The 19,174-nt window shown below is 50.9% G+C and overlaps 2 protein-coding genes across 7 annotated transcripts in view; one reads left to right on the top strand and one right to left on the bottom strand.

Moving 5' to 3' along the window:
* The window catches only part of PIK3CD (phosphatidylinositol-4,5-bisphosphate 3-kinase catalytic subunit delta), a 98,099-nt gene that overhangs the window by 24,568 nt on the left and 54,357 nt on the right, over nucleotides 1-19,174 (top strand). For 2 of the 6 annotated variants that reach the window (XM_037985070.2, XM_037985069.2), the window contains exons 1-2: nucleotides 303-406; nucleotides 14,029-14,191. The exons of 1 other annotated variant lie outside the window; for it this stretch is intronic. The gene's annotated coding sequence lies outside the window, so the exon portion shown is untranslated. Of the gene's footprint in view, nucleotides 1-294; nucleotides 407-9,074; nucleotides 9,174-14,028; nucleotides 14,192-19,174 lie in introns of those variants that run through there. 3 more of the 6 variants (XM_073007851.1, XM_073007853.1, XM_007980627.3) reach the window with 3 other exon arrangements.
* LOC103225636 (putative uncharacterized protein PIK3CD-AS1) lies at nucleotides 1,216-3,187 on the bottom strand. The gene is given in 3 exon segments (XM_007980625.3): nucleotides 1,216-2,627; nucleotides 2,782-2,896; nucleotides 2,899-3,187. Coding segments are annotated over 3 exon segments (501 nt in total). The 5' UTR covers nucleotides 3,020-3,187; the 3' UTR covers nucleotides 1,216-2,362.

Raw genomic sequence — 19,174 nt, 5'->3', positions numbered from 1 at the left:
GCTCTCAGCCTTTCTCCCGCTGCTGTTGAAATTCTTTCCTGCGTGAAGGCGGAGCGCTTAGGGGCGCCTAGGACCTTTATATGGTCGTTTTCCTTTGCATAAAAAGAAAACTTGTTTTGTAGAAGGGCAAGGTGCAGCTTCCAGAGGCACCTGGGATGATGCTCCTCTAGCAGTAGGCGAGCTTGGGGGTGTGGGCGGCGGGGGAAGGCGAGGCCCTGGGGGACCTGTTGTTTTTCCTGTTGTAAGTGAAAAGGAAACAAAGTGGGAAGTGGAGTGTGCGGGCTGGCGGCAGGCGGGGCGCACCGCCGCGCCCCGCCTCCCTCCCTCGAGGCTCACTCGCGCCCAGCGCCGTCGCTCCGAGCGGCCGCGAGCCGAGCCTCCCAGCCCTGCCAGCTGCGCCAGGAAGGTAAGCGATCGCCGCTGGCTGCATCAGGGGAGGTGGGAAGAGGACCGCGGCCAGGGGCTTTGGGAGCCGCGGCTGCGCTCGGGGCCGCGGGGCTGGCTGGCGGGCGTCTCTCCGGCACGCACAGCCCATGCGCCCTGGCCCTGGGCACCTCCCTGCGTCTAGCGAGCCGGGCCCTGGGAGCCCCGGGGGCCGGGCTGCTGGGACCTGAGCGGGGGCTGCCCTAGAGGCCCGGGGCCGTCCCCCATGGGCCCGCCGAGAGGGGCGCGTGAAGCTCTCCGGTGCCTGCACTGCGCGCCTTGCCCGTCTGGCCCGGCGGCTGGGTTTCGGCTGAGCTCCCAGCGGAGGTGCGGCCTCCCGTGCGCCGGCCGAGGCAAGAGGAAACTGCAAGCGCTCAGCGCGTGCGCCCGCTCCGAGCGCTGGCGAGAGGACCAGAGACCTCTTCTGTACGGCGGCTGGGTCCACAGAGGGCGCGCTGGCGGTGTCGACCAAGTGCCCTGGCGCGGAGAGAGGGCTGTGCACAGTTTGCCGGCGCCTGGTTCCTGTGCGCCCTTCCCAGCCCGGGCAAGTGGGGAGCGGAGCTGCAGAGGGACCAGGGTGGAAGTTTCCGGGGCTTCCTCCCGGCTTGTGGACCCGCCCCCCGCCTCCCCGTCCCGGGCCGCCCGCGCTGTTCGCCGCGTTTGCTGCAGCGGCGCAGGCAAGATCAGCTCCGGATCTGCGGCCGAGCCGGGGTTACGCCGGCAAAACCGCCCCCAGCTTTGCATTTCCGGACTTTTTTTTATAAAATACTCTTACCCGTAATTCAGCCTGAATGAGGCTTTTTAAAAAAAATCGAGTTTCCTGTTTTTATTTAGGCTTCCTCATCTGCACCTCTTCCTTTGAGATAGAGAAGAGGGGAACTGGCGCGACCTGTCGTGGGCACCAGGATGGGGGCGTTGCGGGGCGGGAAGACGGGGGTCCAGAGAACCGGGGAAGGGCCGCTGGGAGGTCCCGAAAGTGCGCTCTGGGTGGAGCGAGGGTGAAGCAGGTAGGGGCGAGATTTCCGGGGTCGCGGGTGGGGGGCGCCCTGGAGCGGCCAAGGTGCAGGTTCCTCGCGTGGCCCCCCTGGGATCTGCCCAGTTTGCGGATGGAGCGCGGAGCTGATGGGCCAGCTCTCACTTGGTGTAGGTGTTCCCTGGAAGGAGGGACCTGCGGATCTTGAACCCCACCAGACTCCATTAAGGGGGCCTTCCCACCGCCTCCTGAGAAGTCCCACCTCTGAAATGCTGGGCACAGCCGCGCGTGGATGTGGGGCGGGTGTGCCGTGGGTTGGAGTGGGAGGGGGCTATTTTTCCTCACTCAGGGCTCTCGGAGGGGAAGGTTTACTGCTCCCTGGGGACTTTAAAACCAAGGGCTAACCCCCTGCTTTCTTCCAGGAGTGCCTGACGGTGCCTTGGTGCTCTTGTCAATTGAATGGCGCCATAGGGACATTACTCCCCAAAGAACTGGTCGTTCTTACCTAGGTGATTTCAGTTGGACAACCGTAGGAACTGAGTGGTGTTGTCTTCATTTTACAGTTAAGGCAATGAAGGCTCAGAAAAGTTAAATAACTCACCAACCCACACAGTTTACAAGTAGCTCCTCCAGAATCCCAGCTCTTTCCGACGCCAGCGCGTTTAATCATCTGGGGGTGCCGTTGCTGGCGGGGTAAGGAGAATATCCTAGTAATTATCTTGGGGGGATTTGGAGGGGACGACTTTTCAGAGGCATCCTCTAAGATACCCTTGAGACTCCTCTGTAACACCCGCTGCTGCCATTCACACCCCTCCCCAATTTGATTGATGTGTTGAGTGGGGCGGAAGGTTCTTTTGGTTGATGAGGCTGCGACCAAACGCAAGGAGATATAAATAGAGCTTTCTCTTTGGCTCTCTCTAGAGCAGAAATGCCAACCCCTTAGCATTTCCATGGCCTGCTGGAGTTTCATTTCTTGATATTAGGATTCCAGCCATCTTGGCTGGTGAGAGGCCTGCTGGCGGCTTCCTGGGCTTGGTCCTCTTTTGGTACTTGCACAGAATGATGGAAGACACTGGAGTGGGCCGGAGGAGTGCTCTTAAAACCCGGTTGTGGCTGATAGCGGTAGCTCATACCTGTCATCCCAGAGCTTTGGGAGGCCCAGACGGGAGGATCACTTGAAGCCAGGAGTTCAAGGTTGCAGTAAGCTATTACAGTGCCACTGCGCTCCTGCCTGGGTGACAGAGCAAGAGCCCATCTCTGAAAAATAGAACACAACAACCCAGTTGCCTGCTCGAGAGACACCTAAGCTAGCCTCCTTCTGAGCCCCACTTCCCACACCCCTCAGCCCATGTTGAGAAACAGACTACATTGGCCACACTGCTCACTTAGATGTTTCTGGAATTAGGGCACGTGCCCCAGAGGTACTCCCGACCACGCGGATGTCCCCTTCTAGCAGGAAAAGCGTGTTTCTGCGTTTCTACAGCCTCAGTCCACGCCGCCGGTCTTTGCACTAAGCTGTGGGCTCCGTTTCTCCTCCGCTACTATGTTTAGCAAGTATTTCCTGAGATCCCACGGGGGCCCAGGGGCTGTGCTAAGAACAGAGCAGGCAGAGTGGGAGGGCATCGGCCCCTGGGGGGCTCACAGGACGGACAGTCCACCAGTGGTTGGAGGCCAGCACCCAGAGCCAGTCCGCTGTCGCACAAGAATGTCCGATGGAATTCATGGGGGGGGAGCGGTGATGGTGAGAGTCGGTTCCTGCTTCACCTTGTTTTTCTTCAATTGCACAGTGAAAGGGAGAAGTGAATGTGCAACGGATGAAGCAATTCCCCTTTGGCTGGGTTATTTTCAAAACCATTTTTGTGTAGAGAGCAGTTCCCTCCCTCCCTGAGGCCAGCTGCTGGTGTGGGCCTGATGGTGGGGTTTGGGGCCCCAGCAAATGTTTCCTTAACGTGGGGCCTTCAGAAAGTTCTTTCAGGCCATGCGAGGTGGCTCACGCCTGTTATCCCAGCACTTTGGGAGGCCGAGGTGGGCGGATTACTTGAGGTCAGGAGTTCAAAACCATCTTGGCCAACATGGTGAATCCCTGTCTCTACAAAAAAATGCAAAAAAAATTATCTGGGTATGGTGATGAGCACCTGTAATCCCAGCTGCTCGGGAGGCGGAGGCAGGAGAATCGCTTCAACCCAGGAGGTGGAGTTGCAGTGAGCTGAGATTGTGCTACTGCACTCCAGCCTGGGCAACAGAGTGAGACTCCATCTCAAAAAGAAAACAGAAAAAAAAGAAAAAAAGCTCTTTCAGCCAGGAGGGTGGCTTCAGCTATTCCCCAGGGGACAAGCGTGTTTCCCAGCAAAGCTGTTAGAGAAGGTGGTCTAGAAGCAGTGCCCCAGGATGGATGAGACAAGGAAGGGCCCTGTCCACGGGAGGATGGCAGAGCCTGGCTTGTTTGAGAGGGAGGAAAATATTGTCATCTTGGTACTGGTGACAGTGTTTCATAATTAGCGAAGGTTGCAAAACGCCACCTTTCTCTCCCTACAGTTAACGCTAAGACTGAATTGTCTTTAATTTGGTTGGTGGAAATCCCCAGCAATCATATCAGAAATGCTGCCAGTTTCAAGATGGAAAAAATAAAAAACCCAGGAACCCCTCGCCACCCTTTTTTTTATTGCAGCTAAACACTGTGGCTTGCTGTGGGTCCTACCAAAATAATGGGCCACCCTCGCCTCCCTGAGGGCCAGCACAGTCCCTGGGGCCTGTGAAAGTTCCCCTTCCGGCTGCGCTGGCTGGATATGCACGAAGCTCCCCTCCCTCCCCAGAAGTGACAACTGCACCACCTCGGATAAGGGTCAGGACTCCTGGAAATGGGTCCCTTTTCCTATTACTTTCTTTTTTCTTCTTTCTTTTTTTTGAGATGGAGTCTCACTTTGTTGCCCAGGCTGGAGTGCAGCGGTGTGATCTCGGCTCACTGCAACCTCTGCCTCCCAGGTTCAAGCGATTCTCCCACCTCAACCTCCCGAGTAGCTAGGATTACAGACATGCGCCACTATGGCCAGCTATTTTTAGTATTTTTAGCAGAGACGGTGTTTTGCCATGTTGGCCAGGCTGGTCTCAAACTCCTGACCTCAGGTGATCCGTCCACCTTGGCCTCCCAAAGTGCTAGGTTTAAAGGCGTGAGCCACCGTGCCCAGCCTTCCTATTACATTCTGAGCACAGGGGGAGTGATCAGAGTGAAGGGTGCGGCATTTCTAAAGTGGCATTTCAGTTGGCTTCTGTTTCACTCATATTGGGGGAAATTGCTTCCACTTAGAGAAAATGCCGGAAGAGTGGGAGGTGCCAGGAGTAGGGTGGGGGAGGAGGAGATGCAGAAAGGGATGGACCTTTTTGGGATTTTTCGTCCTGGAGGGATGCTGTACAGGTTAAATATCCCTTATCCAAAATGCTTGGGACCAGAAATGGGTTAGATTTTGGATTTTGGGATATTTGCATTAATATGCTTTTACCAACTGGGCATTCCAAATCCAAATGTCTGACATCTAAAATGCTCCAAAGAGCAGCCGGACGCGGTGGCTCACGCCTGTAATCCCAGCAGTTTGGGAGGCTGAGGCGGGCAGATCCCCAGGTCAGGAGATCAAGACCATCCTGGCTAACATGGTGAAATCCCGTCTCTACTGAAAATACAAAAAATTAGCTGGGCATGGTGGCGGGTGCCTGTAGTCCCAGCTACTCTGGAGGCTGAGGCAGGAGAATGGCGTGAACCCGGGAGGAGGAGCTTGCAGTGAGCCGAGATGGCTCCACTGTGCTCCAGCCTGGATGACAGAGCAAGACTCCATCTCAAAAAAATAAAAATAAAATAAAATAAAATAAAAATAAAATAAAATAAAATAAAATGCTCCAAAGAGCTTTGTATTCGATCATGATGGCACTCAAAAATTTCAGATTTTGGAACGTTTTAGATTTCAGATTTGGGATGCTCAACTGTTGTTAACCTCCTGTGGTTGCTGTAACAAATGACCTCAAACTTTGTGGCTTAAAACAACAGAAATGTGCATGCTTATAGTTTCAGCTGCTTGGGAGGCTGAGGTGGGAGGATCATTTGTGCCCAGGAGTTTGAGGCTGCAGTGAGCCATGATGGAGCCTGTGAGTAGCCATGGCACTACAACCTGGGCAACATTGCGAGATCCTGTCACTAAAAGAAAATAACAGAAATGGGCCGGGTATGGTGGCTCACGCCTGTAATCCCAGCACTTCGGGAGGCTGAGGTGGGTGGATCACTTGAGGTCAGGAGTTTGAGACCAAACTGGCCAAAATGGTGAAGCCCCGTCTCTACTAAACATACAAAAATTAGCCGGGCGTGGTGGCGCGTGCCTGTAGTCCCAGCTATTTGGGAGGCTGAAACAGGAGAATCTCTTGAACCCAGGAGGCAGAGGTTGCAGTAAGCTAGACTGCACCACTGCACTCTAGCCTGGGTGACAGAGCGAAATTCCATCTCAAAAAAAAAAAAAAATGTATTCTCTCACAGTTCTGGAGGCCAGAAGTTAAAAATTAAGGCGTCAGCAAGGCCTCACTCTCTCTGGGGACTGTAGGGGGACAATCCTTTGCTTTTGCTTCTGGAGGCTACAGCATATCTTGGCCTGTGGCTGCATCACTCCAGTCTCTGCCTCCATCTTCACAAGGGCGTCCCCTCCGTGTGTCTGGGTCTCTGTCTATCTCTTATAAGGACACTTGTCTTCGGATTTAGGGCTCCCTCGGCTAATTCAGGTAGAAATCATTTCAGGATCCTTAACTTACTTACATCAGCAAAGACCCATTTTCCACATTATTCTTTTTCCAGATAATGTCCAGGTCCTGGGGGTTAAGCCCTGGCTTTGTGGGGGCTACCATTCAGCCCACTGCAGATAAACAGGAGTGTCTTTCTGTGTTTTCTGGGGACGGTGGGGAGTGCTGCCATCTTTGCAAGGAAGCTGCCCTGTTCTGCCACTTTCCCCTGGGTGACTTTAGGCAAAGATGTCAGAGTCCGTGGTGATCTCTGCTGGACCATTGACCCCAGCTTCCTTCCTGCTTGCCGTTCCCCAACTTTTATGAACTGGCAGCCCACTGCATCCCACCCCTAACCTCCTGGGCTCCCAGGAGCAGAAAACTTCCGGAGCTCAGGAGGAGAAATGCTTCTCTTACTTTCCCTCTCCAACAAACTCCTCCCTCTTTATCTTCAACAACAATCCCTACCCTCCGCAGCCCGTTCCAAGCCCAGGACTGCTCTCTCTCTCTCTGAGATCACACAGCGCCTCACATTTTGAACTTTCGTCTGTTGGGCAGCCACTGACAGAGGTCGGGGGAGGGCTCAGGTGGGGACACAGATGCTGCTCTGTTCCCACCTCTTACCCCAGGACATGGTATGGGGCTGGTGGCACTGGGAGGGTTTTGGGGAGCCCCGTTCGTCATTGAAGTTTGTAGGAGGGGTGGATGAGGACATGGGAGAATGACTGGGTGAGGTGCTCCGGGGCTCTCTGGAAGGGCTGGGCCCCCCTCTTGCGTCAGCCCCAGTGGGGGCATTGCTCTTGTCTATGTTGGTCATGAAATCTGGAAGAAATGCTTTCTTATCAATAGGGAAGCATAATCGGCCTTGTTTTTGAAACTTCAGAAAACCATTTATGGCTAGGCATGGTGGTTCATGCCTGTATTCCTAACACTTTGGGAGGCTAGGGAAGGAGGATCATTTGAGCCTAGGAGTTTGAGACCAGCCTGGGCAATACAGTGAGACCCCCATCTCTGCAAAAAATAAAAACAAATTAGCTGGGCGTTGTGATGCACGCCTGTAGCCCCAGCTACGTGGGAGACTAAGGTGGGAGGATTACGTGAGTCCAGGAATTTAAGGCTGCAGTGAGCTATGGTTGCAACACTGCACTCCAGCCTGGGTGACACAGCGAGACCCTGTCTCAGAAAAAAAAAAAAAGATAGTCATTTATGTCCAGGTGAGGGTGGGGCTGGGTGAGGTAGTGGTTTGAGGGGGATTGCCACATGGAAGAGAATGTACTGTCTTTGGAGTCAGCTGAACTGGATTTTTTCCCAGCTACTTTTTTTTTTTTTTTTTTTTTTTTTTTTTTGGAGGCAGAGTCTCACTCTGTTGCCCAGGCTGGAGTGCAGTGCAGGTTGGAGAGCAGTGGTGGGATCTTGGCTCACTGCAACCTCCACCTCCCAGGTTCAAGTGATTCTCCTGCCTCAGCCTCCTGAGTAGCTGAAATTACAGGCACGTGCCACTCTACCTGGCTAATTTTTGTATTTTTAGTAGAGATGGGGTTTTGCCATGTTGGCCAGACTGGTCTCAAACTCCTGACCTCAAGTGATCCACCCGCCTTGGCCTCCCAAAGTGCTGGGCCTGGCCACCCAGCCACTTTTTATCTGCTGGGTGACCTTGGGCAAGTCTCTTAACCCATCAGAACCTCAGAGTCCAGTTGTAACACTGCGATAGCAATACCTACCTGTTAGTCTTGAGGATTTTGTATATTATCCTGTGTAAAGTGCCAGGCACATAGCAATCCATGCGGTATCTGCAAAGGAGCTGGTGTGGAGTGGATTAGAAACAGAAGCCATTTATTATCATTCCTCTTGCCCAACACAGCGGTTGCCCATTTGGGTGTCCTTTCCATTAACTTCTCTGGGACATGCATTTTAACTTAGTTGTAATTACGAGAACACATGGACACAGGGAGGGGAACAACACACACTGGGGCTTGTTGGTGAGGGGTGGGGGGTGGGAGAGATCAGGATAAATAGCTAATGCATGCAGGGCTTAATACGCAGGTGATGGGTTGATAGGTGCAGCAAATCACCATGGCACACGTTTACCTATGGTGCAAACCTGCATGTCCTGCACATGTATCCCAGAACTTAAGATAAAAAATAGGCCGGGCGCGGTGGCTCACGCCTGTAATCCCAGCACTTTGGGAGGCTGAGGCAGGCGGATCACGAGGTCAGGAGATCGAGACCATCCTGGCTAACACGGTTAAACCCTGTGTCTACTAAAAAAATACAGAAAAATTAGCCGGGCGTGGTGGCGGGCACCTGTGGTCCCAGCTACTCGGGAGGCTGAGGCAGGAGAATGTCGTGGACCCGGGAGGCAGAGCTTGCAGTGAGCCGAGATAGCGCCACTGCACTCCAGCCTGGGCAACAGAGCAAGGCTCCATCTCAATAAATAAATAAATAATAAATAATAAATAATTTAGTTGTAATTAGTAGGCATATGATTTTATCTTAATTTTCATGTTTTAATTTTAAAATATACATAACATAAAATTTACCATTTTAAGCATTTTTAAGAGTGCAGTTCTGTGGGATTTAGTACATTCACACTATTGTGCAACCGTCACCACCACCCACCCCCAGACATTTTTTTCATGTTGCAAAATTGAAATTCTTTTCCCCTTAAACACTAACTCCCCTCTCCTCCCAGCCCTGGCAGCCATTCTGCTGTCTGTGCTTTTGACAACTCTAGGTACTGCACAGGAGTGGAATCCTACAGTATCTGTCTTTTTAAGGCTGGCTTCATTAATTTAGCGTATGCTTTCTTGACGTTTAATCCCTGTGGGGGCAAGTTTCAGAATTTCTTTCATTTTTAAGGCTGGACATTCCACTGTGTGTAGATACTACATTCTTTTTTGAGACAGTGTCTTGCTCTGTCACCCAGGCTGGAGTGCAGTGACGTGATCTCAGCCTCATTGCAACCTCTGCCTCCCTGATTCAAGCAATTCTTCTGCCTCAGCCTCCTGAGTAGCTGGAATTACAGGTATGCACCACCACACCTGGCTAATTTTTGTTTTGTTTTGTTTTGTTTTTGAGATGGAGTCTCGCTCTGTCGCCCAGGCTGGAGTGTGGTGGCTGGATCTTGGCTCACTGCAAGCTCCGCCTCCCGGGTTTACGCCATTCTCCTGCCTCAGCCTCCCGAGTAGCTGGGACTACAGGCGCCTGCCACCTCGCCCGGCTAGTTTTTTTGTATTTTTTAGTAGAGATGGGGTTTCACCGTGTTAGCCAGGATGGTCTCGATCGACTGACCTCGTGATCTGCCCGCCTCGGCCTCCCAAAGTGCTGGGATTACAGGCTTGAGCCGCCGTGCCTAGCCTGTATTTTTTTTGAGACAGATTTTCACTCTTGTCACCCAGGCTGGAGTGCAATGGTGCGATCTTGGCTCACCGCAGCCTCCGTCTCTCAGGTTTAAGTGATTCTCCTGCCTCAGCCTCCCGAGTAGCTGGGATTACAGGCATGTGCCACCACACCCAGCTAGTTTTGTATTTTTAGCAGAGATGGGGTTTCTCCATGTTGGTCAGGCTGGTCTCAAACTCCTGACCTCAAACGATCTGCTCGCCTCAGCTTCCCAAAGTTCTGGGATTACAGGCATGAGCCACTGCGCCTGGCCAGGATCACGTTCTTTTGTTCATTCACCTGATGGACACTTGTGTTGCTCCCACTTTATGACTCTTGTGAATAATGCTGTGCTGTGAACATGGGTGGACAGATATCTGTTGAAATCCCTGCTTTCAGTTCTCTCAGGTATATACCTAAATTGCTGGATCATATGGTAATTCAATTTTTAATTTTGTTGAGCAGCTAGGCATGTGCTTTTGGAATTGGCTTTTTTCCACTTAACATTGGCTCATTAGCAGTTTTCCACGTTGCTTCATAACCTACACATCCTTTTTAGTGGCAGTGTAAGTGCCATTGAGCTGCTATTGGGAAGAAAGAAAAAAATCACAGTCATTATACCAGTGTACTCCTCCCTCAGCAAGAATTATAGTCATACCGTCATTGTCCCCACCCTCCTTCCCCAGATCCACCAGGAAAACAGGACTAGCACATGGGGACACTCCTTAGTGCCTCCCAGGCTGAGTGTGGGCACACACTGGGGGAGGCAGGTGAGCCACCCCTTCATGCCTTCGTCTCTCCACTTCAGACAGCCAGTCTTTCAGCTGCCAGTTCTACTTTTTTCTTTTTTCCATTTTAGCAGATATAAGGAAAGTTTGTATATAAGATTACTTTATTCTTGCATCTGTTAATTATTTCTTTCTTGTATTTGCCTCTTTCATTTCCTACATGGTGAGATTTGGCTTTCCATTCAAGGATTTTTCTTTCTTTCTTTCTTTCTTTTTTTTTGAGACAGAGTCTTGCTCTGTTGCCCAGGCTGGAGTGCAATTGCGTGATTTGGCTCACTGCAACCTCCACCTCCCAGGTTCCAGTGATTCTCCTGGATCTCCTCAACCTCCCGAGTAGCTGGGATTACAGGCATGCGCCACCACGCCCAGCTAATTTGTATGTTTTTTTTTTTTCCGAGACAGAGTCTCGCTCTGTCGCCCAGGCTGGAGTGCAGTGGCTGGATCTCAGCTCACTGCAAGCTCCGCCTCCCGGGTTCACGCCATTCTCCTGCCTCAGCCTCCCGAGTAGCTGGGACTACAGGCGCCCACCACTTCGCCCGGCTAATTTTTTGTATTTTTTAGTGGAGACGGGGTTTCACCGTGTTAGCCAGGATGGTCTCGATCTCCTGACCTCGTGATCCGCCCGTCTCGGCCTCCCAAAGTGCTGGGATTACAGGCTTGAGCCACCGCGCCCGGCCCGTATGTTTTTAGTAGAGATGGGGTTTCATCATGTTGGACAGGCTGGTCTCAAACTCCTGACCTCAAGTGATCCACCCGCCTTGGTCTCCTAAAGTGCTGGGATTACAGGCCTTGAGCCACTGTGCCTGGCCACGCCCAGCTAATTTTTGTATTTTTAGTAGAGATGGAGTTTCATCATGTTGGCCAGGCTGGTCTCAAATTCCTGACCTCAGGTGATCCACCCGCCTCAGCCTCCCAAAGTGCTGGGATTACAAGCATGAGCCACCGTACCCAGCCAAGGATTTTTCTTTTCTTTTCTTTTTTTCTTTTGAGATAGGGTCTCATTCTGTTGCCCAGGATAGAGTGCAGTGGTGCAGTCATAGCTCACTGCAGCCTTGACTACCTGGGTTCAAGCGATTCTTCTGCCTCAGCCTCTGGAGTAGCTGGGACTGTAGGTGTATGCCACCACGCCCAGCTAATTAAATTTTTTTTTTTTAGTAGAGGCCGAGTGTGGTGGCTCACACCTGTAATCCCAGCACTTTTTGAGGCCAAAGCAGGTGGATTACTTAAGATCAGGAGTTTGAAACCAGCATGGCCAACACGGTGAAACCCTATCTCTACAAAAAAATACAAAAATGGGCCAGGTGCGGTGGCTCACACCTGTAATCCCAGCACTTTGGGAGGCTGAGGCGGGCAGATCACGAGGTTAAGAGATCGAGACCATCCTGGCTAACACGGTGAAACCCCATGTCTAGTAAAAATACAGAAAGTTAGCTGGGCGGGTGCCTGTGGTCCCAGCTACTTGGGAGGCTGAGGCAGGAGAATGATGTGAACCCGGGAGGCGGAGCTTGCAGTGAGCCTGAGATTGTGCCACTGCACTCCAGCCTGGGCGACAGAGTGAGACTGTGTCTCAAAAAAAAAAAAAAAAATTAGCCAAACATGGTGGTGCATGCCTGTAGTCCTAGCTACTTGGGAGGCTGAGGCAGGAAAATCACTTGAACCCTTAACCTGGCAGGTGGAGATTGCAGTGAGCTGAGATTGTGCCACTGCACTCCAACCTGGGCGACAGAGCAAGACTCAATCTCAAAAAAAAAATTTTTTTTTTTTTTTAGGAGAGACAAGGTCTTGCTGTGTTGCCCAGGCTGGTCTTGAACTCCTTAGCTCGAGAGATCCTTTTGTCTTGGCCTTCCAAAGTGCTGGGATTACAGGCGTGTGCTACCACACCTGGCCCATTCAAGGATCTTTTTGTGGTCATTGTCCAGTGTTAGCCTAATGGTAACAGCCTGGCTGGGATGAACGCTGGCGTGGACAGTTGTGCCATTAGACTTTTCCCCCTGCACTCGTTCAGTGTAGATGACATATTTCTTCCTTTAAACCTGGACCACTTTGCCGATCTGCTGGCCTTTATAGTGTCCTCACACAACCTGAACTTAGGCTTTTGCCTCAGCTCTTTGGAAAGAGGGGAAGACATAATCTCTCTTTCTGCAAATATGGGAAGATGCATAAAAATGCCTTTTGTGGTTATTGCTGTGGTCCTAAGTCACAAAAATATTGAACTTAATTTGGGCCACTCCGCCTTGGGTGATGGCCACAAAACGGGAGAGCGGTTCCATTTCTTTTTTCTTTTTCTTTTTTTTTCTTTTGAGACAGGGTCTCGCTCTTTTTCCCAGGCTGAAAAGTGAAGTGAAGTGACAAGATCTCGGCTCACTGCAACCTTCACCTCCCGGGTTCTAGCAATTCTCCTGTCTCAGCCTCCCAAGTAGCTGGGATTACAGGTGCCCACCACCACGCCTGGCTAAGTTTTGTGTTTTTAGTAGAGACGGGGTTTCGCCATGTTGGCCAGGCTGATCTCGAACTCCTGACCTCAGGTGATCCACCCTCCTCGGCCTCCCAAAGTGCTGGGATTACAGGCGTGAACCGCCGCACCCGGCCGTGGTTTCGTTTCTTTATCAAACTATTGCTCTGCGGAGGCTGTCTCTCTATCCAGCCCGTAGCTGGACATTATGAGCTGTACAGCACGTTCTGTGGTCTGAAGAAATGACAGCCATCCAAACCCTTGCGGTGTCTTCTGTTCTGGTTTGGCTCTGGCACCCTGAGCATTTGCACTTTCCACTGGGGAAGCAAAGCCCACTCCAAGTCAGCGTCTATTCAAGACCCAGTTGTAGCCCCCAGGGCTACCAGCCTCAGTCTCACTTGCCAGCTATGCTCAGAGCCTCCTACCAGGGAATCTACCCCACAGCCCTATGCAGTGTCTGTCTCTCTCACTGGCACATGGAACAGTCCTTCCTGGCATTATGCACCCGAGAGGGTGCGGAGGAGCATGCTAGATCCAGCCCATCTCTGCGCCGCAGCAGGGCCCATATCCCCTCCATTCACAGACCCAGGTGGCCACCTCAAGGGAGCATGTGGTATATTTACCTGTTGATATCTACCTGTTGATTCCTGTCACCTTCCAAACCTAGAAGGCTCTTCTGATGGGCATTAACAGGTCCGACTTTAATGCACCCCTCGTTTTCTTTTTTTCTTTTGAGACGGAGTCTCACTCTGTCGCCCAGCCTGGAGTACAGTGGTGTGATCTCAGCTCACTGCAACCTCCACCTCCCGGGTCCAAGCGATTCTCCTGCCTCAGCCTTCCAAGTAGCTAGGACTACAGGCAGGCATCACCATGCTTGGCTAATTTTTGTATTTTTAGTGGAGACAGGGTTTCACCATGTTGCCCAGGCTGGTCTCGAACTCCTAATTTCAGGTGATCCATCTGCCTTGGCCTCCCAAAGTACTGGGATTACAGGCATGAACCACCGCACCCAGCCTACCCCTCATTTTCTATAGGGCTGTGTCCCAAAGAAATGTCCGTTTAATAGGTCAGGTTTCCATTGCCCTCCTGTCTAAATGTATGGCCAGGCTGTTGACCACCGCCCACAAGGGGAGGGTGAACTGGCACCCAAAGCCCTGTGCAGATACAGGGGGTTTTACACTGTTCAGTTCTCCCATCACTGCTGGGAAAACAACATGCATTTCGGCCCTTAGAGCTGATTTGTTTTTACCATCTTTGATCAGATTGGCATCTTTCCAAACGAGGCATCGTTCACCTTGGAACTCTAGCCACCAACCCAGCAGCTCCTGTTTGGTCAGGCGAGAGCTGTTTGTTGGGTGCTACAGAATCCGGCTGCTCATCAGAGTTCCAGAGTCAGTCCTAGGGGAAAAGAGGCTCCCTGCTCATGTGAGTATCCCCTCCTTGCCTTCCCCAGGTAATGCCATCCTGTATAAATGATTTCCGTCATATTAGGGAACTCTTGTGGACACTGTCATCCCTGTTAGTGTTTCCTTGACATCACCCAAGATGTCCTGGGTGATGTCAAGGACATCAGTCTTTCAGTCTTCAAGATTATTTTCTGTCCTTCTAGCTGGGTGTGGTGGCTCACACCTGGGTGTGGTGGCTCACACCTGTAATGCTCGCACATTGGGAGGCCAAGATGGGAGGCTCGCTAGAGCCCAGGAGTTCGAGACCAGCCTGGGCAACATAAGGGAGAACCTGTCCTACAAAAAACAAAAGCAATTAGCTGGGTGTGGTGGTGTGCGCCTGTCATCCCGGCTACTTGGGAGGCTGAGGCAGAGGGGTTGCCTGAGCCCTGGAGGTCAAGGCTTCAGTGAGCCATGATTGCGCTATTGCATTTCAGCCTGGGTAACAGAGCGAGAGCCTGTCAAAACAAAAAAACAAAACAAAAAAAACCTGAAAAAAATAATTTCCTGTTCTTCAGTCATATCAGTCATAGGGGTAGCTTTGGTTAATACCCCATGGCAAGGTAGTAAATGCCCCTCAAGTGGAAACGCACTTGTCCAAAGTCCCAGTAGTCACCTCATCTCTGGGAGGCGCTTGCAAGCTCTTGCCATAGCTCCGGTTTACATTCCGCACAGGGCTGTCGAACAGAATTCACTCATGCCAGCACACGCGAGCACTGCAGCTTCTATTCTACGCTGTGTGGGCTCAGTTTGGACATTGACGTGTCCAATTAATACTGCTTGAGGAGGGAATTTACGTGCTTTCTGTTTTCCAGTAGTAGGCAGGGGAAATATTCCCTAGTCAGATACAATATCCATTCTCATAAAATATTTAGGTAAAGGAGATAGAACTTCTTTCTGTTTAAACATTTCAGCTTTCATCATCCTATCAGCCCTTTCATTCTTATTTTTTTTCCTCAAGACGGAGTCTTGCTCTGTCACCCAGGCTGGAGTACAGTGGTGCGATCTCCGCTCACTGCAAGCTCCGCCTCCTGGGTTCAAGCTATTCTTCTGCCTCAGGCTTCCAGTAGCTTGGGACTATAGCTGCCCGCCACCATGCCCAGCTAATTTTTGTCCTTTTTTTGAGACAAGAGTTTTGATCTGTCGCCCAGTCTGGAGTGCAATGGCACAATCTCGGCTCACTGCAACTTCCTCCTGACTTCAAGCAATTCTCCTGCCTCAGCCTCCAGAGTAGCTGGGATTATAGGTGCCTGCCATCATGCCCAGCTAATTTTTTGTATTTTTGGTAGAGACAGTGTTTCACCATGTTGGCCAGGCTGGTATCGAACTCCTGACCTTAGGTGATCCATCCGCCTCAGTCTCCCAAAGTGCTAGAATTACAGGCATGAGCCACTGCGCCCGGTCTTTTTTTTCTTTTCTTTTTTTTTTTTTTGAGGCAGAGTCTCAGTCTGTCACCCAGGCTGGAGTATTGTGGTGTGATCTTGGCTCACTACAACCTCTGCCTCCTGGGTTCAAGTGATTCTCCTGCCTCAACCTCCCGTAGCTGGGACTACAGGCGCATGCCCTCATGCCCGGCTAATTTTTTGTATTTTAGTAGAGACGGGGTTTCACCATGTTGCCTGGGCTGGTCTCGAACTCCTGAGCTCAGGCAGTCTGCCCGCCTTGGCCTCCCAAAGTGCTAGGATTATAGGTGTGAGCCACTGTGCCCGGCCTAATTTTTTATATTTAGTAGAGAGGGAGTTTCACCATGTTTTCCAAGCTGGTCTCAAACTCCTGAGCTCAGGCAATCTGCCTGCCTCTGCCTCCCAAAGTGCTAGGATTACAGGCAGGAGCCACTGCGCCCAGCCAAAATTTGTTTTTAAAAATTAGCTGGGCACAGTGGCATGCACCTGTAATCCCAGCTCCTTGGGAGGCTGAGGTGAGAGGATCGCTTGAGCCCAGGAATTCAAGTTGCTAGGGGCAATGATCACATCACCGAACTCCAGCCTTGGTGACCAATTTATCCCAGTGACATATAATAGTTTCATAACATCCTTACCAGCATTGAATAACATTGAAAGAATGTTTTTTTGTGTGTTTTGTTTTGTTTTTGAGACAGTCTCGCTCTTTTGCCCAGGCTAGAGTGTAGTGGCGCGATCTTGGCTCACTGCAAGCTCTGCCTCCCAGGTTCACGCCATTCTCCTGCCTCAGCCTCCCAAGTAGCTGGGATTACAGGCGCCCGCCACCACACCCGGCTAATTTTTTGTAGTTTTAGTAGAGACGGGGTTTCACCGTGTTAGCCCGGATGGTCTCGATCTCCTGACCTTGTGATCCGCCTGCCTCAGCCTCCGAAAGTGCTGAGATTACAGGCGTGAGCCACTGCACCTGGCCGAAAGACTGTTTTGCTAATAGGCTTAGAAGGTAATTATTTAAAACGTATCTTCCTTTTCTTTTTCATTCATTCATTCATTCATTCATTCATTCATTCATTCATTCATTCATTTATTTTGAGATAGGGTCTCACTCTGTCCCCGACACTGGAGTGCCCTGGTGTAATCACAGCTTATTGCAGCCCGACCTCCTGGGCTCAAGTGATCCTCCCACCTTAGCCTCCCAAGTAGCTGGGACTACAGGTGCCGCCACCATGCCTGGCTAATTTTTTTTTTTTTTTTTTTTTTGTAAAGACAGGGTTTCACTATGTTGCCCAGGATGGTCTGGAACTCCTGGGCTCAAGTGATCTTACCACCTTGGCCCCGAAAAGTGCTGGAATTACAGGAGAGAGCCACCACACCTGGTGTAAAACCTAGTTATTTTATTGCCAATGAGTTTAAATAGCTTTCTTTCTCTTTACTGCTGGATGCATAGCATGAGGGTTGCACTTCCTTAGTCATCCAGTGAACCAACTCCCTGGGAGCTGGATTCATCTTTAAATTCAGTAATGCAGTAGTTAAACCCATGAACTCTAGTGTTAGACGAATTCAGATTCAAACCATAGCTCTTCCACTTCCCAGCTGTGTGACTTTGAGGAGACTCCTTAACCTCTCTGATCCTCTATTTCCCTGTCTGTAAAATGAACTTTAAAGGGACCTATTCCTAGGTTTGTCTGAAGGATTAAATAAGGTAAATTAGATAATGAACATCACCTGCCACATAGTCGATAACTGTCAATATTAGCTGTTCTTTTTTTTTTTGTTTGACAAATACTTTATTTTTTTTTTATTTCAGTAGTTTTTGGGGTATAGGTGGTTTTTAGTTATACGAGTAAGTTCTTCAGTGGTGATTTCTGAGATTTTGGTGCACCCATCACCCAAGCAGTGTACACTGTACCCAGTGTGTAGTGTTTTATCCCTTACCCCTCTCCCATCCTTCCCCCTTATTCTTATTATATATTAATGTAAATTAACAAGTCTCTATTCTCCCTCAAGATTCATTTTGTTTTAATCTATAGCAGATTGATTTTTCTGCCCTGGAGGTAGGTGGTCCCAGAAGGGGAGCTGACAGCCTCTTTCTCTCCAAATAGTCTGTGTCCTTGGCTGGCTGACTGGATCTGGGTGTGAGTCTCCCTGGGCAAGCCGGTGAACCTATCCCAGGTGGTCTTAGCTCCCTGAGCAGATGAGTAGGGGCTGACGGGGCTGTGTCTCCAGGACCCTGAGTCTGCTGTGGTCCTGCAGCCTCTGTAGCATGGAAATGGGGCTAAGGACTCCCTAATGGTTCTGTTCAAGTCCAGAATTTGTCTTGGTGACTGTTCTGCTGCTCACATTCAGATGACCCTATATGCTGTTTGGGAAACTGAGGCAGCTGGGTGGATTCCTCAGGTATTTCAGGAGACAGAATCTGGGGCTTTGACTCCAGCCTGGGTTGCTGCCCATAATGCCTGCTCTTGAAACCTTTTAATTATTTGTATTTCTAATTAATTGTTTTTGGAGACAGGGTCTTGCTCTGTCACCCAGGCTGCAATGCAGTAGAGCGATCATAGCTCGTTGCAGCCTCAACCTCCTGGGTTCAAGTGATCCACACACCTAGTAGTTGGGACAGTAGGCACACGCCACCACACCTGGGTAATTTGTGTAGCTTTTTGTAGAGATGGAGGTCTTTTGTTGCCCAGGCTTATTCTGCGTCAACATGAGTGACCATGGCCCAAGAAACAGTCTCAGGAGGTCCTGAGAAAGTGTGCCCAAGATGGTCAGGTTACAGTTTGGTTTTATGCATTTTGGGAAGACAGGAATCGTAGGTAAAATCATAAATTAGTACATGAAAAGTATACATTGGTTCAGGTCTCGAACTCCTGGGCTCAAGCGATCCTCCTGCCTCGGCCTCCCAAAGTATGGGATTACGGGCATGAGCCTGCGCCAGGCCTCTTAAACCCTTTAGAGTGGCCTTGGCTTTCGTTTTGAGTGGGCCTCAGGGAGCCTTAAGGGAGGAGAGGAAAGTCACGCAAACAGGGTTTGCTTGATGCCTGCATTTTCCTCTTTACTGCTGACCTGCTGTTGAGGAGGAAGTTAGTAACACCAGGATCTTGGTCTCAAATGAACTACTTCATGAGAATTTTCTTCTAGGAGGAAAAACAAAAACCCCAACTTTCCTTTTTTTTTTGAGACGGAGTCTCGCTCTGTCGCCCAGGCTGGAGTGCAGTGGTGCAATCTCGGCTCACTGCAAGCTCCGCCTCCCGGGTTCACGCCATTCTCCTACCTCAGCCTCCCCAGTAGCTGGGACTACAGGCGCCCGCCACTGCGCCCGGCTAATTTTTTTCTATTTTTTAGTAGAGACGGGGTTTCACCATGGTCTCGATCTCCTGACCTTGTGATCCGCCCGCCTCGGCCTCCCAAAGTGCTGGGATTACAGGCGTGAGCCACCGCGCCCGGCCCCAACTTTCTCTTTACACATCCTTCTAAAAAATTCCATTGAAAATGTTTCTCACCAGGCGCGGTGGCTTACGCCTGTAATCCCAACACTTGGGAGGCCGAAGCAGGTGGATCACCTGAGG

The sequence above is a fragment of the Chlorocebus sabaeus genome, chromosome 20, assembly GCF_047675955.1.
Source record: "Chlorocebus sabaeus isolate Y175 chromosome 20, mChlSab1.0.hap1, whole genome shotgun sequence".
Classification (NCBI taxonomy): Eukaryota; Metazoa; Chordata; class Mammalia; order Primates; family Cercopithecidae; genus Chlorocebus; species Chlorocebus sabaeus.
This window is presented reverse-complemented; position numbering and strand designations above follow the sequence as displayed.